The following is a 24214-nucleotide window of genomic DNA, read 5'->3' on the forward strand; positions in this document are numbered from 1 at the left end:
ATTTTGCATATCCTTTCCTCCCACCACACAGAAAAGACAGAGAATTTTAAAAATTTCTGTGGGTAAGTCTGCCAAAGAAAAGGAGACTCAAAAGCGGCTCTCATGCCAGCTCAATCATTAACCTGTATTCTTAAATTCTGCTTATCTAGTTAACATTTAAGTAAATGAGGGTGTTTACGCTAGTATTTTTTTTAATTACTTTATTGTTGTTCAATTACAGTTGTCTGCGTTTTCTCCCCACCACTCCCCTCACCCCAGTCAAACCCACCTCCCTCCCTTGCTTCCACCCTCCCCCCTGGTTTTCTCCATGTGTCCTTTATAGTAGTTCCTGAAAACCCTTCTCCCCACTGTACCCTCCCTCTTCCCCTCTGGCTATTGTTAGATTGTTCTTAATTTCAATGTCTCTGGTTATATTTTGTTTGCTTTTTTCTTTTGTTGATTATGTTCCAGTTAAAGGTGAGATCATGTGGTATTTGTCCGTCACCACCTGGCTTATTTCACTTAGCATAATGCTCTCCAGTGCCATCCATGCTGTCACAAAGGGTAGGAGCTCCTTTCTCTCTGCTGCCTAGAATTCCATCATGTAAATGTACCATAGTTTTTTGATCCACTCATTTGCTGATGGGTACCTAAATTGCTTCCAGCACTTGGCTATTGTAAATTGTGCTGCTATGAACATCGGGGTACATAGGTTCTTTTGGACTGGTGCTTCAGGGCTCTTAGGGTACAATCCCAGCAGTGGAATTGCTGGGTCAAAAGGCAGTTTCATTTTTAGTTTTCTGAGGAAATTCCATACTGTTTTCCACAGTGGCTGCACCAACCTGCGCTCCCATCAACAGTGCACTAAGGTTCCCTTTTCTCCATATCCTCTCCAACACTTGTTTGTTGATTTGGTTATGATGGCCATTCTGACCGGTGTGAGGTGGTATCTCATTGTGGTTTTAATTTGCATCTCTCTGATGGCTAGTGATGCTGAGCATCTTTTCATATGTCTCTGGGCCCTCTGTATGTCTTCCTTGGAGAAGTGTCTGTTCAAGTCTTTTGCCCATTTTTTAATTGGGTTTTTTGTCTTCCTGGAATGGAGTCGTGTGAGTTCTTTATATATTTTGGAGATCAAACCCTTATCCGAGGTTATGCTATTATTTTAAAGGACAATATAGTAAACTTATTTTTATATGTAAAATACAAAAATTAAATACAGAATGGGAAAATATTTCAAAAGTATTTTTCACTTAATTTTGATTCCTTTTCTCTTCACTCTCATGCAGTCACTAGACTGAGTCTTAAACTACCAGCATAAAAGAATGGAAACATTATTTTTTTAAAAAGATTACCAGCCCTGACTGGTGTGGCTCAGTGGATTGAGTGCCAGCCTGTGCACCAAAAGGTCACCAGTTCAATTCCCAGTCAGGATACGTGCCTGGGTTGTAGGCCAGATCCCCAGTTGGGGGCATGAGAGAGGCAACCACCCATTGATGTTTCTGTCCTTCCCTTCCCCTCTCTCTAAAAGTAAATAAACAAAATCTCAAAAAAAAAAAAAAAAAAGATTAGCAGTAGTGCCCTGGCTGGTGTGATTCAGTTGGTTGGAGTGTCCTCCCGGAAATGAAAAGGTCACAGGTTTGATTCCCAGTCAGGGCACATGCCTAGGTTGTGGATTTGGCTCCCAGTCGGGGTGCTTAAAGAGCCAACCAATCGATATTTGTCTCTCACGTCAATGTTTCTCTCCCTCCCTCCCCCTCTCTCTAAAATCAATAAGCATGTCCTCTGGTAAGGATTAAAAAAAAAAAGAGATTACCAGCTAGCAAAACCAAAACATAAGATAAAAAGGGGAAGGCAGGGGGAAGAGACAGAAGAGGCAATCTCAAAGGAAATGAACTCACCATAATATCATGGGCTCCTGTAAGACAGCATAGTCTACATAACAACATTAGGGTATAATAGGGCATAATAAGAAAAGTCATGCATTTAGGCAATGGGGATATGATACATTTAGCCTATGTGCTTAAGGTTTGAATACGAAAATTGCAGTCAAGTTCCAGACTGTGATAATGCAGATATCTGCAGATAGTGCCTAAATGGAAAGCAGGTCTAAATTGTGTGTTAATCAACCAACAAATGATTTTGTGATCAAAACACTAATTTTTTTCAATTGCTGTAATGCTTTTAACATTAAATTTGCTTAGCTGTCACTCAAACCAGGATGCCAAAAACAAAGGCAATATGCCTTTTTTAAAAAACACTACACTTTTACCTGTATCATGCATTCAAACTGGTACATACAAAGGCCCAATTCTGCCATACTTGGTTTAAAAAGTTCACGAAGTCTATAATCTTGCATTAGTTTAACAAATACACAGAAAGCTTCTTCTTCTGGCATCTACATTAGGAGAAAAAAAGCAACATAGGTTAATGTTCTGTGATATAGAAATAACTGAAGCATATTTAAACTAAGTACCCATCTAACTATAAACACTGTTTTGAGTGGCCATGTGATACAATGTTAAGAGCAGCAGACTAGAAATCAGGTTTTAATCTCCCATTTTATCACAGCGAATAAAAAGGTAAACAAATATAACAATCTCTGAGACTAGTTGTCTTACTTGCCAAATTCATTAATTCAACCAACGAATATTCACTTAGAGCCAGACACTTCTCTCTCCCTGGGTACGTGCCATGAACAAAATAAGCACAAATCTCTACCTTCAAGGAGTTTGTACTTTCTGGTGGGGAAGGGAGACAGTACATGGAAAGAAATCAATGAATATATGTCAGGTGGTGATGAATGCTACGAAAATAAAACAAAGTAGGGTAACAGGGAATGCTGGGGAAATGCTATTTATGTAGGTAGGTCAGAGAAAGTCCCTTAATGACATTTGAGCAAAATACTGAAGAAAGTAAGAGAACAACTGAGGAAACAGTTCTGGGAGAATAACACAAAGGCCTTGAAATGGAAGCAAGATTGGCATGCCCGAGGAACAGCAGGGGACTACTAGATTAGGAGCAATGCTACAAGTGGTGGTTAGGTTCCGGAGGAGCAGTAGCAGGGAGCTAAACCACACAGCACTCCAGAGGCCACCGGAAGGACTTGCTCTTTTCCCGTGAGACGGGAAGGAAGCCTTTTGAACCATCTGAACAGGAGTCATACGGTGTAAGTGTTACAAGAACTTGTAAAATAAGTTTTCAAAGAATCTGTAATGGGTAACAACTTCACATTTAACATGTAACTAACAGGAAAATTATATTAAATAAGATAATGAATGTAAAAGCTCTGTAAAGAGCTGCATGGGTATTCATAATACTTAAGCAAATAATGTTTATCTAAATTATTAAATCATCTTTCTCAAAAAAAAAAAAAGTCTAATACTTGTTCACTCGCATTATACCAGTGTGTCTCAAAAGAGAAAACCTCAAGGATCTCTAGGCGTTCTTCTAACTGAACACTGTTCTAATAACACATTTTCCCGGCCTTGTCACGACCATGGCAGGAGCCAAAAGTAACTCTTGGCAAAACCTGTATTTCCTTCCTTCCTTTTTCCCAACACACACAGCCACAGTTCTGCCTTGGAAACCATCCTTATTAATCCTATGAAGCCCTGCAGCCCCACTGATTTAAGTCAGTCACTGCAAGAAATCCAACATCCCAGAATCTCATCCTATGTGATTCTACTCCTCCCCTACTCTAACCCCCCTTCCAAACCTCCCAAAATCTTTTCCACAACACTTTCTAGAACTCGTAATCTGCCATTAACAAAAATATCCTGACTATATCCTCAATCTCTTTACCAAATGTTCTTTCATCTTCTTCCTCTAACTGAAACCTGGCTTTCCCCTAAGAATAGTTCGACACAAAACCTGGCTCTCCTCTGAGGTGTTTTCTCTCACAGCACTGCAAGGAGCCAGGGAACAGAGAGGTGCATGTCCCTTCTTGAACCTCACTGCCAGTTCCACAGCACTAACTCCCCATTCTCTCTGAAACACCCACCAGCAGACATTACCCATTACTATTCTTTTCTGCAGCACCCACAAACCTCTGGGTCATCCCCACAAACCCACTTATTTTCATGTGGATTAAAACTCCCTGACCTAGCGCATCTTTGACTTCCTTGCTCCAATGATCTTGGCAGACAGTTACTCACTCAGGCTCTAGAGCCACACCACCTAAGGTTCAAATCCTACTATATGACCTTCAGCAAATTATTTAACCTCTCTGCTGCTCAGTTTTACCACCTATCAAATGGGTAAAATAATAGCACTTATTTCACAGGGATGCAATGAAGATTAATATACATAAAGTATTTACAATGACCTGACCTCGCAGTCCTCTCCTTCATTTATACAACACTATCTTAACACTGTTCCCAACTCTCCTGTGCTCACTTTGCTGTTATATGTATTCACGCACTTAAAGCCATAATTACTTTGTCTTGTTCCTCTCAGTTATAATTTCAACTGCAAAACTCCATCTTTGTTGATCGGCACTTAGGTTGCTTCCAGTACTTGGCTATTATAAATTGTGCTGCTATGAACATTGGGGTGCATAGGTTCTTTTGGATTGGTGTTTCAGGGTTCTTAGGGTATAATCCCAGCAGCAGAATTGCTGGGTCAAAGGGCAGTTCCATTTTTAGTTTTCTGAGGAAATTCCATACTGTTTTCCACAGTGGCCGACCAGTCTGCATTCCCACCAACAATGTACTAGGGTTCCCTTTTCTCTGCATCCTCTCCAACATTCGTTTGTTATTAGAGGTGGGGGAGGGAGGTGGGATTGGCTGGGGTGGGGTGGAGGGATGGGGAGAAAATGCAGACAATTGTAACTGAATAAATTTTTTAAAAAAAATTAAAAAGAAAGAAAGAAAGAAGAAAAAAAGGACACATGGACAAAATCAAGGGGGAGGGTGGGGGAGGGAGATGGGTTCAGCTGGGGTGGGGTGGAGGGATGGGGAGAAAAGGCATACAACTGTAATTGAATAACAATAAACATTTTTTAAAAAATAAATAAATTTAAAAAAAAACCCACCTCCATCTTTGGATAAATTCAACTCTGTACTACATTTAGGCAGCAGAAAGTGGCTGAGTAAAATACAAACACTTAACCATGCTGGCTGGCCTCACTTTGAATTCAGGAATCCTAATCTCAGTGCATCTTCAATGCTGTCTGGTGTATTTTATTTCCCTAATTCAATCATTCTCTTTCAAGACCATTTCAAACTTCCTTCTCTGTCCTCAAGTTTCCACTCTCTCTAAGCTAATGACCTTGTTTGTTATTTCAATTTTTTAATAGAAGCAATTAAAAGACAATCATCCTATTCTCACACCACCGCATCTACCATTCTATCTACACCTGCACCAATTTTTATAGCCTTTAGCAATAACAACTTCTGGGAGTTCTTCTATTACAAAACAAAGTAAAAACCAGTCATCTGTATTATAAACCAGTGTCTCTGACATTGGGTTTTTAACACTCAGAAAAGAAATATGTACATTCCTAATACTCAGAGAGTTTTAATACTCAGGTACAACTGCTGGCTACTTGAAGTGAAGCATCAGGAAACAGTTTCCGATTCCTACCCTGCTTTTATCTACCATGACACGTGGTCTTGGGAAGTAACTCAACTTTTATTGCCTATCTACTATGTGCCAAACACCATGCTAGGCTTTTACATATATTATGTCATATAGCCCTCACAATCTGAAAGTAGACAATATTACCCAGTCAAGTTCAGAGAGAGGTTAAATAATCTAGCCCAAGTTCATAGAACTCAGCGTAGAACTAAGCTGAAAACACTAGCCTACATAATTCAAATTAAATTATTTACAAGGTTTCTTTCGACCGTATTTTAATCTGAGACTGAAAATAGAGTATGATGGACTTTAAAAAAAATTTTTTTAACAACTCTGAAGAGATAACACTCTATGACATTTCCTTTCAAAGCTGACTGACTTCTGAAAATATCCCACCCAAACCCAAATAAGTCATTTGAATAAGTCATTTTGGATAAGTCTTTGGATAAGACTTATCCAAAATAAGTCAGTGCCAATGGAAATATATATTATAACCCTGGGGTGACTGAGTACCATATTTTAGAGCCTGTAACAAGCCCTCAGCTACATGACAAACGAAATTCCAGTATAATTTCCAAAGACATGGTACGATATCAGATTTCATACCGCCACTTTAATCATGACTTCCTTGGCTGAAAAAAGATTACTCCTCCTTAAATACTGACATGTAAGTTAAGATTTAAAAGTAGATCCAGGCTTGAGTAAATATTGTGGTCCAAATGTATCAATACCAAAAGGGTGAAATTTCATTTAGTGGCAGGATATAATTGTATGGTATTTTCAACACTTTTAGTAATCTTTTAGAGTGCAAACTAAATATTCCTAACTAAATTATGCCTAGAGAAAAATACCCACTAGCAACTTACACTTAATAAAAACAAGGATGCTTTTTAAATTTTCCAATCCAACTTTAATAAACAACTTAATTGAACATTTAACACTTGTACTAACTCACCTGCATAAGCAACAATCCAACTATAAAAGCACTTCCTTGACAGTAACCAACCTCACGATCCACTAACGAATATGCCTAAAAAGTAAAAAATATTTTTCAAAATGCTTTAACATGATATTTTATACTTTCCTTCTCTAAAAACCTAAAGATAGTGAAACAGGTAAGTTAAAGACCATGTACTTTTTAGAAAAGTTCTTGCTTATTGTAGATGTTATCCTATAAATATTTGAAAAGCAAAAGATTTATTACATAAAATTTTCTTTTGACAATTTCCCAATTAGAAACTAACAGCTCTTTAGGACAAAAAAAAAGAAAAGAGAGAAATTTGTACTAAGGGAAGTAAGAGAGCTTAAAAGTCATTTAAAATGTATATCTGATAAAGATAAAACCAGGGTAGGTTAATATAAAGAAAGCACTGGCAAAACTGAAATTATTTAACAAGAAATCAATTAGTTCACAGAGGTAGCTAGAAGGGAAAGAACCATGGAAAGGGAAAGGCAATCTTGAAGGGAAAATACAGTGATACACACTTTCAAGGGCTAAGAGCTCTTAACAACACTCACCATAGAAACTAGAAAAATCTGCTCCCAGATGGTGAGACTCACAGAAAGTACTCATTTTCATAGAGGATCTTTTGATGTATAGTGATTACTAGGTTGATTTTAGCCAACTAAGACTAAGCAATGTAATAAATCTTCTATTAAGTTTTCTAAACTAGACAGTAATATAGCATCAGAATTAAAGCAAAAAGTATGCTAAAGGCAAATTTACTGCCACAGCAACTGATTACTGAGGTAAGAGTTCATGCTTCATTGCGGAAATTGTGTGATTTCAACCTTCTGAGAATTCATTTAAAAAGGAAATAAATACAACTTACCTTCATTACATTAAATAAAACCTCCTGTCCAAGGCTATCTTTTTCCTTAAAAAAATTATGTTCCGGGTAAGTTCTAGCAATGTCCCTTCGGATCAATTTTTCACAAGGCGAAGTCATTTTCAGGAGTTCTGAATACTGATCCTTAATTGGCATGCTTTGTGCACTGCATAAAAGTTGCCAAACTATTGCTCTAAAATGGTGGGGTATCCCTTTACGAACAAGTTCCTAAAAATAAAAGTAAAATTTTAAAAATGAATTAAGTTTCCTACCTTGAAAGCCAAAGAAGACCAATTAGGGGCTGCAGTACAGTGGAAGACTTTATCAAAATTACAATTCACAATGCTAATTATATAAGCTAGGGAATCTTTTAACCAAGACTAAGATTTGGCCTTTGATGTATCCAGTTCTGGTGGGGGGCAGGGAGGTGGAGGGCAAGTGGCTATAATGTTACAGATAAATTCTTGAAATCTCACTCAAAGTATGACCTCTAAAGGCACTAAGGACTTGATAATCTGCAGAGTTGTGAATGGTAGTAATTATCATCTTACAAGGGACTGTTATCAGGCAAAAGAAAAAAGTGAAATACTGATAATTCAAGGATGTAGGATGTCACAACTTCATTTCTGAATCAGTAAGATGATAGAATTTAATTTCTAAAATAATTTTTACCTACATATTTCTACAATTATGAGACCTCTATAACAACTGATGTCTTAGGACATCAAATCAAAACTTCTTTGGACATAAATAAATGAAAACATATAAAGGACACTTCTTTATTACAGTAGCTGGAAAGTACTTGAATCTGATTTTTTATCCTCTATCAATTTATGCCTGATACACTTTGGGATAAGAGGAAGAACTTCAACACAGAATATGAATACCTTAACTTGCTTTTCCTTCTTTTTGCGTACATCTTCCCATTCATTAACAATTCTTCCCCAAAGTATCCAAGAATCTTCTTCAAGGTGGCTGAGGTTGCTGGAGGCTGATGAACTTGATACAAGAGAGGATCCACTGTTTCTTCTTGACCCATTTACAGATTTTAAGGACTTACTATCCGTCTCTAACAATCTAAAACATAATTAAAAACTGCTCAAGATCTAATCTCACAGTGATACTAAATGAAGTAACGACAATACTTAGAGCTTTACTTCAGCAATTTACTCAGTTTTAAAATATGCATAATTTCAATAATATTTGGCTGGCATCTATAAAATTACTGCTGTATTTTTCATCTAAGCATAGTAACTTCAAAATCTGAAATAGTAAATTATATTAAATATTTTAGTCCCATTAGTCCCATCATAATTTCCGTTTATTTCCACTGAAAATTCAAATTGGGAGAAATCAGATGAGAAAAGTGGCTGGGAGGGCTTCATGAAAAAAGAAACTGCACTTGGAAGAGCTATAACAAATTCTACTGAAGAACTAATCCTATTATGTTTACAATGTGTCCAGAGCTAAAAAAGTAAGGAAAAGCCACACAAATTAACCAAATCCCTTGTCTTTTTATATTTTGCTTCACCCATGCATAATTAATCTGCCTAAAACAAAAAGTGTTTTGTTTGGCCCATGCAGTGTCTGTATAAAAAACTGATCAATACTAATACTAAAATTGGAAGTTTCCATTTATTTTTTTATACACATATATATTTGTATTTACTTATAATTCTGGATTCTCTTGGAAAAAAAGTCAGGGTGAAACTGGGCCCACATTCATGCACAGAAACAACAGAGTGTAGTGAGTAGGAGCTTTAATCCACTGAACCTCCCAAAAACTCACTTCCACCTAACAGCTCTAAAGTTATCGACGGACTTGCACTGTTAAACTGAGACCTCTCCTGTGGGCCTTTGATTTTGCAGCCCTGTTTTAGGTCTCTTTCTTATCTGCAGAAAGACGGAGTAAGATCATTGTAGAGATTCATTCCACCACTCATTACAACATCAAATCCATTATTTCTTTCACATATACACAGACTATTAAAAAAGATTAGAAAATGTGGCTCTATCATTATAAAGATGTAAATTGTATGTCATTCAAAATAAGGGTCCTAAGACATATGTTTGTGTACTGATCATGGCTGCTACTCACTTCCAGTAAGTCCTTTAGAAAGTGATGTGCTTAGGGTACAAGAAATGCTACACTAATTATGATATATTAAAAACTAAAACAGAAGAAAAAAGCATTTGAGTCAAACACTGTCTAGCAGATAAGATAGATTTATATCTTACTCATCTTTATATCCTTAAAGCACTTAACTCAATAAAAAGTACATAAAATATTGACCAAATTGAGATAAAATGAAAACCCTCCATATTAAAAAACCCTCCAAATTCAAGATATGTCATAGTCAATAACAATAATATAAACAACTACTATCCTTATACCTGAGATACTTTAACACATTTTCATGGCAACAGTAGTTCAGATATAAGTGATTTTATATATGATTCTAAAGCCTAAGAATTCCAAATGGAATAAAGAAATAAACTTTACTAAAATAACCTGAACCTCAGGTCTTCATTTCACTTAATTATTTAATGAATGCTTGCTATATGTCAAATAATTAAACTGTATCAATACCATCAATAGAGGGACATTCAGTTTAAAAGGATATAATGATATCTCCTAAGCTAAACCTAAGTTTGAGATACAATGGGCATATAAACGTAAAGGTACCTAAACAGAAGGCTTTTAGGGAGTCAAAAAGGTCTTAGATTACCAAAGTGCAACTTATTTATTTTTACAGAGAGGGTAAGGGAGGGAGAAAGAAAAGGAGAGAAACATTGACATGACAGAGAATCATTGAGTGGTTGCCTCTTATAGGCGCGTCAACCCAGGGACCAAACCCGTAAGTCTTACAACACATAAGACATCTCTAGAATGTATAAAGAACTCTTACAATTTAACAATAAAAAAAAAAACAATTTAAAAATGGGTAAAGAATCAGAACAGACATTTTTCCCAAGAAGATACACAAGTGGCAATAAGCACATAAAAGATGCTCAGCCCTGGCTGGTGTGGCTCAGTGGATTGAGTGCTGGCTGCAAACCAAAGGGTCGCAGGTTTGTTCCCAGTCAGGGCACATGCCTGGGTTGCAGGCCAGGTCCCCAGTAGGGGCTCCATGAGAAGCAACCACACACTGATGTTTCTCTCTCTCTCTCTCTCTCTCTCTCTCTCTCTCTCTCTCTTTCTCCTTCCATTCCCCCTCTCTAAAAATAAATAAATAAATAAAATCTTAAAAAAAAAAAAAGCTCAACATCATTAATCACTAGGGAAATGCGATTCAAAACTAAAGTGAGCCACCACTTCACAGCCACTGGGATGGAGCAGACGGCTATAATCAAAGACAAATAACAACACGTGCTGGTGAAGGTACGGAGACATCGGAACACTCAGACACTGCTGATGGGAATGTAAAATGGTAAAATCACTTCAATAATTCCTCAGTCTGGCAATTCCTCAAATGGTTAAACATAGAATTACCATTATGAACCAGCAATTCCGTTCCTGAGTTTATATCCAAGAGAAATTAAAATCTATATCCACACAAAATTTATACAACAAATGTTCATTGAAGCATTATTCATAGTAGCCAAAAAGTGGAAACTACCCAAATGTCCATCGTCTACTGAATGGATAAGCTATACCCATAGAATGAAATATTATGTCGTCATAAAAAGAAGTCAAATACTGATATCTGCTACAACATGGATGAACCTTGAAAATATTATGCTTAGTGGAAGAAGGCAGTCACAAAAAGAAACATGTTATGTTAGTTCAATTATATGAAATATCTAGAATACAGAAAATACTGTATTTTTTGGACTGTAAGACGCACCAGACCATAAGATGTACTTAGGTTTTAGAGGAGGAAAATAGGGGAAAAAAAAAAAAAGCCTGCTCCACCGCCGTCCCCTCCGCAGCAAGCCTGGTAAGCTACATTCGGACTATAAGACGCACTCCCATTTCTCTACCAAATTTGGGGGTGGGGGAAATGCGTCTTATAGTCTGAAAAATATGGTAGATGAGTTGTTTCTGAGAACTGAGTGGGAGTGAAAAGAGCAAGAAGGGAATGGCAGTAACTGCTATTAGATAAGCAGTCTCCCCTAGTGGTGATGAAAATGTTCTAAAATTGCTTGTGGTGATGGTTGAAGACTTGTGAATACACACAGTACACCTGTGTGTACTGAATTGTACACTTTAAATGGGAGAATTGTATGGTATATTAATTATTTTTAAAAAACAGGCAAAGTGTGTCTATGGCAGCAATTTCCAACCAGTGTGCTGCAAGAATTTTTAAAATATGCAATACCTGACTATTTAGTCAGGGCCACTGACCTCTTTTTTCTTAGATTGTCAAATAAAAAAATAAAAACAGTTAATACAACAATAGACGTCTGTGTGATAAGTCAAAATTATACCTATTTTTGTCAGATCAGCAAAAAATGTACTTTTTGGTGTGCCACAGAATTTTAGTCATTAGTTTATGTGTGCCATGAGATGCAAAGGTCGAAAATCAATGGTCTATGGCAATAAAAATCCGAAAAGGGGTTTCAGGGGTGGGGTTGCTAGAAAGGACACAAGTGAATTTTCTCAGATGATGGGAATTCTCTAAGACAGAAATTGTCTACATGTTAATGGGTATATATGGGTTATAAACAGGTGTATATATATTTGTCAAAACTAAATCTGTACACTTAAGAACTGTGCATTTTTCTGATTACAAACTACATATCAAGTTTATAAAAATTTATAATAAATATTTCTCTGGCTAATGACACTAAGGATAGTGAGAATTAGGTGAGAAACTACTGCTTTTTATTACTGTAAGTTTTTAAGAACTCTTTTAAAACCAGGACTATTACTTCGTTAAAGACCTATTTTTTTAATATTGTAAGTATATACTTTTTTAAGGAAGAATAGTATAAACATTACTTCATTCCTTCCTTTTAAAATCTGTTGGTCATTCTAAGAAATGTTAGAATTTTCTAATGAAAAACTTGGGATTTTTTTTCAATATAAAGAAGTCCTGTTGGAAAGAGTTAGAACATTTTCCAGTACATGTTAATTCTTGAATTGATACAACAAATATCTCCCCACTGAGCTACTCAGTCATGTATGCCAGAAAAGAATTCATATTCATTAAGAATATGAATAAACAGCCCTGGCTGGTGTGGATCAGTGGACTGAATGCAGGCCTGAAAACCAAAGGGTTGCTGTTTTGATTCCCAGTCTGGGCACACGCCTGGGTTACAGGCCAGGTCCCCAGTAGAGGGTGCATGAGAGGCAACCACACACCAATGTTTCTCTAGCACACTTTCTCCTTCCCTTCTCTTCTCTCTAAAATAAATAAATAAATAAATAAATAAATAAATATCTTTAAAAAAAGAATACATTCTATAAAGTCTATGTAGTTTATAGAATATGTAGTCAAGAGTCATATATTTTTATTCCTTATTGCTAAAAGCTATAATGAAACAACTCTGGAAGACTCCTATAGAGATTGTTACCTAGTTTCAAGATAATTAAAATATTCTGACATGGTAATGGAGAGTGCACCCCGACTGAAAAAATCAACAGTTTCCAAAAATGTGAGCCTGGCAACTGGGAAAATGGTAATACAGCATTAGTCAGAGGTCTACAGGCTATTAAGTCTATTCAAGACTTACTTATTTTCCTCTTCCCAGAGCACATACATTCACTGACCTGCACAGATTTATTACAATAAGTTTACCTTCCTGTCCCATTATAATTTCCTTATGACTAATACGAAAAGAAATTTATCTGGTTAAGGGAAAAAAATACTGACCCAGCAAGAATATTGTATGATATGATCAAAGGCATACCCATAAGTTTATGTGGCCTCCTGGCCATTTCTTATCTGCCACTATTACAAATAATTCACAAACCCAAATTTATTCACCCTCTCAGAATACTGCCAGACTAAGACATCAAAGGCTGGTCTACTAACTGCAGAATACATAATCCTCAGTCTCCTAACTAAGCAACTCCAAGTTTCTGTTAGAGTAGTTCCAGCTATAAGGGTAACATTCAAAATGGGTAGAGCCCCACATTATCTGACATGGGAGTGCTGAAGTCAATTACTGGGTGGACTTCAAATAGTATCAAGGATAAAGTCTAGGACTGGTTGCTTCCAGAAGCTTAGAAGACTTGTCAGAGAGAAGGCATTTCCGGTTCCCTGATGGATAGGACTAAAGACTAAATTGGTAACAAGGGAATATGCCACCAGACACCGCAGTTTGGGTCTTACACAGATTACCTTTACCATATCTTTGCTACTGGGAATTGAACCTTCTCCTCATGAAGAGGATGCCCTCCATTAAGAAAATGGCAGAGTGTGTACTTCATGATGGGCATACGAGGAAAAGAAGAGTAGCTTATGGCAACACATATTTGATAAACATCAAAGGAAAAGCCTCTCTACAATACTATGACTGAAAAACACAAAGAAGAAGAGAAAGAATGAGTTCTCTTTCAGGTATTTGGAATTTGAAGTGCTTGGGGGACAACCATGTAGATAAGAAGCTCAGGAAATGAAAAGATGAGTTTGAAGCTCAGAAGAGAGTTGAAACCTACAAATAAAAATTGGGCAATTATTTTTGAAGACTTGACAGTAAACTTTCTAAATACACTACTGTACTCAGCATAATGCTTTCCTATGGATACCAAACTAAGAAAGAAGGATAAACGGACCAGATTAACATCCCATTTGGTAATGTGTAAACTGCTAAGGTAACTTATAAAGAGCTAAGGAAGGGTCTAAGAAAGCTAAGGAAGAAAACTACTAAATGAGAAAAACACTTGGAAAGCTAAATACTAGCACTTACGGCAGAGGGAGCAACTTTTCAAACATGGGGTTCAAACATCCATTGTAGTATTACACCAAAGACACAGGATATGAATGTGCCGGGGAAAAGACAGCAACTTGCTAGCTCAAAGAAAGGCAAATCGGTGGCAACAAAATACATGCCTGACTCAGAAGGGAGTCAGTCTTTTACATCAACATCATTAAGCATAAAGTCGTGTCTCAGAGCAACAGAAACAAAGTAAGGAGAATTAAGAAAAAAGGAACTAGCACTGGAAAAAATTCAGCGACAACTGAGAAGAGAGATACCTAAGTGACAGGGATCTCTAGTTCTTAAAGCACCACGGTTTTTCCTTTGGTTTTGGTTCTTTAAAATGAGATCTTGGAGAAAGTGAAAAAATGTGTTTTACAGTCCTTTTTCCAAATATTTTGACCAGAAACTGATGGTTTGGAGATAACTTTATACAGACATTCCAGACAGACAATTCCGGGCAGACTTAACTTCTTGTACTTATTAAAAAAAAAAAAAGATGATCTGAAGCTAAGCTAGTTGCAACAGAAAGAGTTGTAAAATAAATTCTTTTAGTTAGTTTTGTCATCAAATTACTCAGGAAATCAGACAATTGATAAAAATTTCAAATAATCCTCAAAGTAAAGAAAAATAAAGTGTTCGAGTGAAGATCTAAAGGCATCTCCTATGATTAAAATTATGTGAACTTTTAAAAGAGACTTGAAAATATCTGTTTTTTACTTCTTTATGTTCATAGCTATGTAATAGAGTGTATCCTCAGGAAAACTGAGTTTTACCAATACTGTGGCGGTAAAATTATAAACATTGAGATTAAAGATTACCTAGATCAGTATTGTCTAACAGAACCACAATGCAAACTTCTTACGTAAGTTTAAATGTTCTAGTAGCTGTATTTAAATTAAAAAGGAACAGGTACAGTTAATTTTAATATTTTATCAAATATAGTCAAAATATAATTTTAACATGTAATGAAAAATTTTAATTAATGAGATAGTCTTTATTTTAAATCAACTCTTCAAAATCTGGTGTATTATTTTACTCTTGAAGCACATCACAGTTAAGATCAGTCAAATTTCAGGTGCTCATTTGCCACATGTGGCTAGTGGCCTACATAATGAATAGTACAAAGGCATATAAATTAAAGTTTCAAACATTCCTGTTCATCATATCAAAAAATAAAATATTTACTTTCATTTAAAAGACCCTTTCCATTTCCTCATCCTCTTATCTCAGCTCCCAAATCTGCTAAAAGGCAAAATCTGATTAAAATAATAGATGGTAAAAGGAAACAAGCATGGTTGCAACACCAAACTTTTAAACCACACAATTAATGGCTCACTCAAAATTTAAATCAGCAATATTCATGTCCTTAATTAAAATGCACTGCTATTCCACTTGAACCATACCTTCTTAAATTCATCTCTGCCAAAGCTGAAAACACATTGTTTTTGTATCTTGAAAAAGAAAGACGCAAAAAATTAACTCCCGTTTCAACTTCATGGCTGTGAATTATTAACCTTCATCAAACAGAACTTTGACATTGTATTGAACCACATAACCACATCTTTCTGGATTGCCACATGCACTTATTTTTCAAAGGTGATAACTGCAGCAAAATTATGGGAAGAGAAAGGTATTTTTATAGAATTTGATATTTTCATTTTTCTCAAATTTTAATTTTCTAAAATACTGATATTTTTTAACATTCTGAATAAAAGAGAGTTAAGTAAAATAACAAGAGACTTGTTTATACTTGGGGAGGAGAAAGAAAAAACTAAAAACAAAATCTCCACTGCTACAAGTAGTAGTTGTGTCTCAAAATCCGAGTCAAACTGATGACATGCTGGCAAGCAAGATCTCCAATGCTCCCTGTCATTTTATTTTTTACTGGAGTCAGAGAGAGATGTTTTTTCCACTAGGATTGTTCTCCTAAGGCAAAAAAAAAAAAAAAAAAAAGTCACTACATTCACCCATTCTCTACACAAAAATCCTTCCCATAGCTTCTGAGTTTCAGTAACTGAAGGTGGGGAGAGAGGGGAAAAGGAGGTGGGCAAAGAGAAGGAGGATGAGGGGGGAAGAGAGAGAGAGAGGGGTGGGGGAGAGGGGGAGAGAGAGAGACTTTCTTTTTTTTTATTTTTTTATTGTTATTCTATTACAGTTGTCCCAATTTTCCCCTTTGCCCTCCTCCACCCACCCTACCCCCAAAGTCAGTTCCCACCCTGTTATCGATCATGTCCAAAGGTCATACATACTCTCTGACTAGTTCCTTCCCCTTTTTTCCACCACGGTCCTCCCCCCACCATCCTGGGGTCACTGTCAGTCTGTTCATGTTTCCATGCCTCTGGCTCTACTTTGCTCATTAGTTTATTTAGTTCATTAGATTCCTTTTATAGGTGAGATCATATGGTATTTGTCTTTCAATGCCTGGTTTATTTCACTTAGCATAATCCTCTCCAGTTCTACCCATGTTGCTGCAAAAGGTAGCCGTTCCTTTCTTTCTTTCTGCTGCATAGTATTCCATTATAAAAAGGTACCACAGCTTTTTGATCCACTCATTTACTGATGGGCACTTAGGCTGTTTCCAGCACTTGGCTGTTGTAAATAGTGCTGCTATGAACATAGGGTGCATAAGTTGTTATGAATTGGTGACTTGGGATTCTTAGGGTATATTCCCAGCAGTGGAGTTGCTGGGTCAAAACACAGATCCATTTTTAGTTTTTTGAGGAACTTCCATACTGTTTTCCACAGTGGCTGTACCAGTCTGCATTCCCACCCATAGGGCATTCGGGTTCCCTTTTCTCGATATCTTCACCAGCATCTGTTGTTTGTTGATTTTCTGATGATAGCCATTCTGCCAGGTGTAAAGTGATATCTCATTGTGGTTTTAATTTGCATTTCTCTGATGATTAGTGACACTGAGCATCTTTTCATATGTCTATGGGCCCTCTGTAAGTCCTCTTTGGAGAAGTCTCTATTCAGGTCCTTTGCCCATTTTTAAATTGGATTGTTTGGGTTTTTGGTATTGAGTTTTATAAGTCTTCATAAATTTTGGACATTAATCCCTTACTTATCATATGTATCATTGGCAGATATGTTCTCCAATTCAGTGGGTTGTCTCTTCATTTTTGTTAATGGTTTCCTTTGCTGTGCAAAAACTTTTTAGTTTCTTGTAGTCCCATTTGTTTATTTTTTCTTTGTTTACCACGCCTAAGAAGATGTATCAGAAAAACACTGCTATAAGAAATGTCTGAGATTTTACTGCCTGTATTTTCTTCCAGTATTTTTTTATCATTTTGACTCTTACATTTAAGTCTTTAATACATTTTGAACTTATTCTTGTGTATGGTATAAGGTGGTCTAATTTCATTTTTTTGCACATGTTCAATTTTCCTGAAAAGATTTATTGAGTAGACTGTCTTTACGCCATTATATGTTCTTGCCTCCTTTATCAAATATTAATTGACCATAAAGGCATGGGTTTATTTTTGGCTCTCAGTTCTGTCCCATTGATCTATGTGTGTTTTTATGCCAGTACCATGCTGTTTTTATTACTACCACTTTGTAGTATAGTTTGATACCAGGTAGTGTGATTCCTCAACTTTGTTCTTTCTCAAGATGGCTGTGGCTATTCTAGGTCTTTTGTGGTTTCATATATTTTTTTGAAATATCTATTCTAGTTCTGTGAAATACGCCATTGGTACTTTGATAGGAATTGCATCGAATTTATACATTGCTTTGATATGATAAAGAGTTCCAAAAAGAGTTATAAGGTTGCTCAATGACTTAATAAGAACTACAACAGCATGGAAAAGGACACAGAAATCATAAAACAGAACAAGTCAAAAATTAAGAATAAAATATCTAAAATGAAGAATATGCTAGAAGGAATAATAGAAGGTTGGATGAAGCAGAGGATCAAATCAATGATTGGAAGACTAGGTAACATAAAACACCTAATCAGAGCTGCAAAAAGAAAAAAGATGTTTAAAAAACGAGGGTAGTTTAAGGGAACTTCAGGACAACATGAAACATCCTAATATCCACATTATCAGGGTACCTGAAGGAGGAAAGAGAGAGCAAGGGATCAAGAACCTATTTGAAGAAATAATGGCTAAAAACTTCCCTAACCTGGTGAGGGAAAAAGACACACAAGCCTGGAAAGTGCAGAGTCCCAAACAAATTAACCTGAAAAGGCCCACACCAAGACACATCATAATAAAAGGGCAAAAGGTAAAGACAAAGACAGAATCTTAAAAGCAACAAGATAAAGACAGTTACCTAAAAGGGAGGTCCCATAAGATTGTCAGCTGATTGCTAAACAGAAACATTTCAGGACAGAAGGGACTGGCATGAAATATTCAAAGTGATGAAAAGCAAGGACCTATAACCAAGACTACTTTACCCAGCAATTCTAAGGAAAAGGTACTCAATGGACATGGACAACGGCATGGTGTTTGCTGGGGGGTATAAATTGTAATGGAAAAAATACAATGAAAAAAATAATAATAACAAATAATTTGAAGGAGAAATAGAGATTTCCAGATAAGAATGAGCTACAGGAGTTTGTTACCACCAAACCATGTTAAAGGGTCTTCTGGAAGAAGGAGGAGAGGGAGGGGGAGCAGGAAGAGAGGATTCTAGTTAAAAAAATAAAATGGCAATAATTTCATACCCACCAATAATCATTTTAAATGTAACTGGCATAAATGTTCTACTCAAAAGACAAAGTGTACCTGAATGGATTAAAAAGCAAGACCCATATACTTCGTATGTGCTGTCTACAAGAAACCCACCTCAGAATGAAAGATACACACAAACTAAAAGACATGGAAAAAGGCATTTCACACAAATGGAAATGAAAAAAAAAAGCTGAGGTAGCAATACTTATCTCTGAGCAAGTAGAGTTTAAAACAAAACTTTGTGCATATGATATTTTAGTGAGTGGCACCCTTGAAACATGTATGGTATTGGGGTAAGCCAATGTCACCCCAATAAATTCAACTAAAATTTTTTTTAATAAAAATAAAACAAAGGCTATAATGAGACAAAAAAGGCCACTACATAAAATGATAATGGGAGCAATCTAACATGAAGATACAACCCTTGTAAATATTTATGCACCCAACACAGGAGCACCTAAATAAGTTAAGCAAATCTTGATGAACATAAAGGGAGACAGTGACAATAATACAGTCATAGTAGGGGATTTTAACACCCCACCGATATCACTAGATATATATGTTCCACAAAGAAAATCAACAAGGAAACAGTAGCCTGAAATGACACACTAGATCAAATGGATTTAATTGATATCTTCAGAGCATTTCAGCCCAAAGCAGTGGAATATACATTCACTTCAAGTGCATATGGAAAATTTTATAGGATAGACCACATGTTAGGACACAAAATAAGTCTCTATAAATTTAAGAAGCTTGATCATATCAAGCATCTTCCCTGACCGAATCTAGAAATCAATCACAGGGAAAAAAAACCCTGAAAAACGTACAAAGACATGGAGCTAAATAACATGTTACTAAACAATAAATGGGTTAACAATGTGATCAAGGAGGAAATCAAAAGATAGCTTGAAATAAATGAAAATGGGAACACAGTAACTAAAAACCTATGGGACATGGCAAAAACAGCCCTAAGAGGGAAATTCATAGCATTATAGGCCTACCTCAAGAAACAAGAAGTATCTCAAATAAACAATCTAACTTTACACTTAAGAAAACTACGGAAAAACAACCAAGAAATATCTCAAATAAACAATCTAACTTTATACTTAAGAAAATTAGGGGGAAAAAAAAAAGCCCAAAGTGAGTAGAAGAAAGGAAATAATAAAAATCAGAACAGAAAAAAACAAAACAGAATCTAAAAAATAAATACCAAAGATCAATCAAACCAAGAGCTGGTTCTTTGCAAAGGTAAACAAGACTGACATCCTTTAACCAGACTCATCAAGAAAAAGAGAGGAACCAAATAAATAAAATCAGAAGTCAAAGAGAAGAAGAAACAACTGACACCAAAGAAATACAAAAGGTTTTAAGAAAATATTATGAACAACTATATGCCAACAACTGGACAATACAGAGGAAATGGACAAATTCCTAGAAATGTGCAATATTCCAAAACTGGTTCAGGAAAAATCAGAAAATCTGAATAGACTGATCATACTAGTGAAATTGAAGCAGTAATCAAAAAACTCCCAACAAACAAAAGCCCTGGACCAGATGGCTTCACAGAATTTTACCAAACATTCAAAGAAGAACTAATACCTATCCTTCTGAAACTATTCCAAAAAATTCAAGAGAAGGGAAGACTCCCAAGCTCTTTTTACATGGCCAGCATTATCCTAATTCCAAAACCAGATAATGACACTACAGGGAAAGAAAATTATAAGCCAATATCCCTGATAAACACAGATGCTAAAATCCTCAACAAAATATTAGCAAACCAGATCCAGCAAAACCAACGGATGTTTCTCTCTCAGGTCAACGTTTCTCTCTCTCTCAAATCAATAAACATATCCTAAGGTGAGGATTAAAAAATATATGTTTTATATATATATTTAAATATATATAAATATGTGTGTGTGTGTGTGTGTATAAAATTTAACCAAGGATGTTAAAGACCTGTATGGGAAATTGTAAGACACTGATGAAAGAAATTGAAGGAAATACAAATAAGAGGAAGCAAATACTGTGTTCATGGATTGGAAGAATTAACATCATTAAAACATCTATACTACCCACAGCAATCTGTACACAAATGTTTACAGCATTTCATAACAACAGATGAGTTGATAAACTGTGATATACCCATACAATGGAATACTACTAAACAATAAAAAGCTACAACATGGATGAATCTCAAAATAATTTTGTTGAATGAAAAAAATTCACTAAAGAACAGTACATACTACAGGATTCCATTTCTATAAAATTCTAGAAAATGCAAACTAATCTAGTGATTGAAAACAGGTCAATGGCTTCCTGAAGATGGGAAGGGGGATAATAAATATATTAATTTTCTTTATTTTGGAAGGGATATATTAATTTTCTTGATTCTGGTGATAATTTCATGGAATATACATATGTAAAACTATCAAAACATATACCCAAACTATATGTATTTTTATTACGTCAATTACATATCAAAAAAGCTGCTAGGAATTATCTCTCTTATTAGCCTTGAAGCGAATGGTGGTATATACCTTGACTGAACACAAAAGGATGCTCTTCCAATAATTCTTTTAGTGATGCCCTAAAGAGCTTTTGATAATACAGCAAAAGGATGCAGAGTCCAGAGCATACTTTCCCAATAAGTAAACAACTATTTCATAACCATCAGCAGAAAAGGATATTTTGCCTTCCAGGAATAAATTTATGAAGAGATTTCCCATTCTAAAACACAAATCAGACACCCACCCAGATGAAATTATTTTACCATTTAACCAAAGGGGATTACTTAAGAGAGTTTAAAACAAAAATAGTGGTTTCATTTGCCTTTAATTTTTTTTCTAAAATTCAGAAGAATTTAGGGAATATTCTATATTAAGAAAGTGAATGTCTAAAGCTATCTGACCCAGAAGAAAATTTTAGTCCAACTTTAGTTTTAAGAGTAACTCTTCAAAAAAAGACTTGCATGACGTTAAGTAATTTTGATAAACAATGAGCCAAAAACCAGAAAATAAAATTCTAAGTATGTGTAAATATTTAAAATTTTGATTATGGTATATTTACATATGTGAATGGATATGGTTGTGTGATAACTGAAGAGACAAAAGCCAAGCAACTTCACTCACCTATTTTGTTCCTCCAGTTTAGCCAGGAGTTCTAAGTCATCTGGACTCAACTGTGACGGGGAAGAGGGTGAAAGGGCTGGCGTTGACAGTGTGGTAGATGAGGATGTAGTGTGTAATGAAGCAGATGGACTTGCCACCTGACTTGCCATCTGACTGACAGTATATGACACTGTGTTCTTCACCCATGAGAGAGTAGAACTCAGCTTTTCTGCAACCTTGTCTGTCGCCACCTAAGGATAAAAATAAAAGTTACATGTATTTTAGTTAATTTATATTTAGTTCTTGGTAATGAACACTGTCAACTTTCCTGATAATCCTGTTCCCTTTTACCTGATAATCACCATCAAGTTATTCTCTTTGAGATGATAAAAGTAAAACCTGTTTTAGCAATAATTGCCCTAAATAACATCCAGCTTTTGGAATGTGTCAGTTCCACAGCATGAACAAACTAAAAGTGTTTTCCAAAATACAGGTTAAATCCACCAGGGAGTGAAAAAACCAATTTCATAGGTAACACTAGCATTTTAAAAAATAGAACATGGTAATATAAAGATACATTATCTTATGAAAATTTTGTTTCAGTTACAAGTATTAAAAACACAGGGGTACCTCGGTACTCATCATTACTTTGTTCTGGAACCTGTGATGAGCACAGAAACCTATGAGTACCAAAAGGTCGCAGGTCAGAGCACATGCCTGGGTTGTGGACTAGGTCCCCATTTGAGGGCATGCAAGAGGCAACAGATCAATGTTTCTCTCCACATCAATGTTTCTCTCCCTCTTTCTCCTTCCCTTCCCCTCTCTCTAAAAAATTTAAAATATTTTTTAAAATCTCACTGATACATACACATACAAATAAAAATTCTACCCACACTATCTTGGCAGATACTATTATCCTCGTCGGTTGCCCTAGGCTTTCCTCCTCACCTCGATACACATAGAACTCTCTCTTTCTATCCCTCTGTACCCACTTCCACCATGTCAGCTCAGCAGGACAATTCAATGTAGGGAAAGGATATTATGGAAAAGAGATTCTATGGTCATAGTTATGCAACTCAACATGAAGCTGGAACTGCGAAGACAAAGATTGAATTACAAGTGCTGAACAGGAGCAAGAGTTTAAGTAACCTAGGGATAACTTTATTTCTTTTCATTTTCAATAACTTTCTGCGTTTAGAACTTACTTCCCTTGGGGATGGTATTATACAGGAGATCGGGGGCACTTACTACTGAGGGAAGAATCCCCAAAAAAGACAAGATGAGACCCAAGGAAAAGAACCTTGGGGCAGATCATTTAGACTTCCCGGTAGAAGCAGTCCTCATCAGGGAAAAAGACCAGATAGGAACCATGGGATAATGTAGCCAGAACTACCGTCATGCCAGGAAATGGTCGGAGCCATGGTGTGCAATAAGATAGCCTACTGTGATAGTTACCCTACTGATTTTTCCTACACAGTTACAACTACAAATTCAGTTGTGAAGATGGCACTAATTTGTATCTCAAATGTACACTATATTTTAAGACAGAAGACCTATGTAAAATTTATTGAAAAGTGTTACTTTTTACTAATATCACGAATTTCAAAAATACATATAACTTTCAAGAATTAGTGCTTCAAATTTGCATTATATAAAAGCCCTCTGCTCAAGATAATTGCAGCAAAGGCAAAATTCTTTATTATTAAAACATTTTAATTTGTTATTTATTAAAACAAATAAATGTATCATACCCCTTCTGCATAATGTAGCAACAGGCTTCCATTTAGAGTTAGAATGAGCAGGGGCACAGTCCTGGCACCCTTTCAACCTTCCTAAAACAAGATTTAGTCTTTAACTATTGAAGAATTCTCAACAACCCATCTTTAAATTTTAAACTCTTAAATATAACTGGAGCATTTAATTGTAGTTGCACTTTTAATAAAGTTTAACACCCATGGTACTAGAAATCCCATAGGACTGAATTACTTTTTATATATAATCAAGTCCCATTTTTCCTTTACTTTTCCAAATCTTCACTCTGCTGTCTCTAAGCCTCTTTTCCTTCAGCCTATGGTAAACTGGGGTCATGAAGACATAATAAATCTCACAATGCGACTATGTCACAAAGTTCCTATCCACCTCACAGAGGTGTTATGAAATTATTTTTAAACAT

At 35.8% G+C, this 24214-nt stretch overlaps 1 protein-coding gene across 11 annotated transcripts in view; it reads right to left on the reverse strand.

Moving 5' to 3' along the window:
* Positions 1–24214, reverse strand: part of EVI5 (ecotropic viral integration site 5) — a 205230-nt gene that overhangs the window by 133426 nt on the left and 47590 nt on the right. For 8 of the 11 annotated variants that reach the window (XM_045199567.3, XM_053920057.2, XM_053920054.2 and 5 more), the window contains 6 exons: positions 22063–22292; positions 15662–15709; positions 8276–8465; positions 7392–7616; positions 6515–6589; positions 2252–2377 (listed from right to left, as the gene is read on the reverse strand). In XM_045199567.3, coding sequence (XP_045055502.2) covers positions 2252–2377; positions 6515–6589; positions 7392–7616; positions 8276–8465; positions 15662–15709; positions 22063–22211 — 813 coding nt within the window. In that variant the 5' untranslated portion in view covers positions 22212–22292. Of the gene's footprint in view, positions 1–2251; positions 2378–6514; positions 6590–7391; positions 7617–8275; positions 8466–15661; positions 15710–22062; positions 22293–24214 lie in introns of those variants that run through there. The other 3 variants (XM_053920059.2, XM_053920056.2, XM_053920061.2) reach the window with 2 other exon arrangements.

This window comes from Desmodus rotundus, chromosome 3, assembly GCF_022682495.2.
Source record: "Desmodus rotundus isolate HL8 chromosome 3, HLdesRot8A.1, whole genome shotgun sequence".
Classification (NCBI taxonomy): Eukaryota; Metazoa; Chordata; class Mammalia; order Chiroptera; family Phyllostomidae; genus Desmodus; species Desmodus rotundus.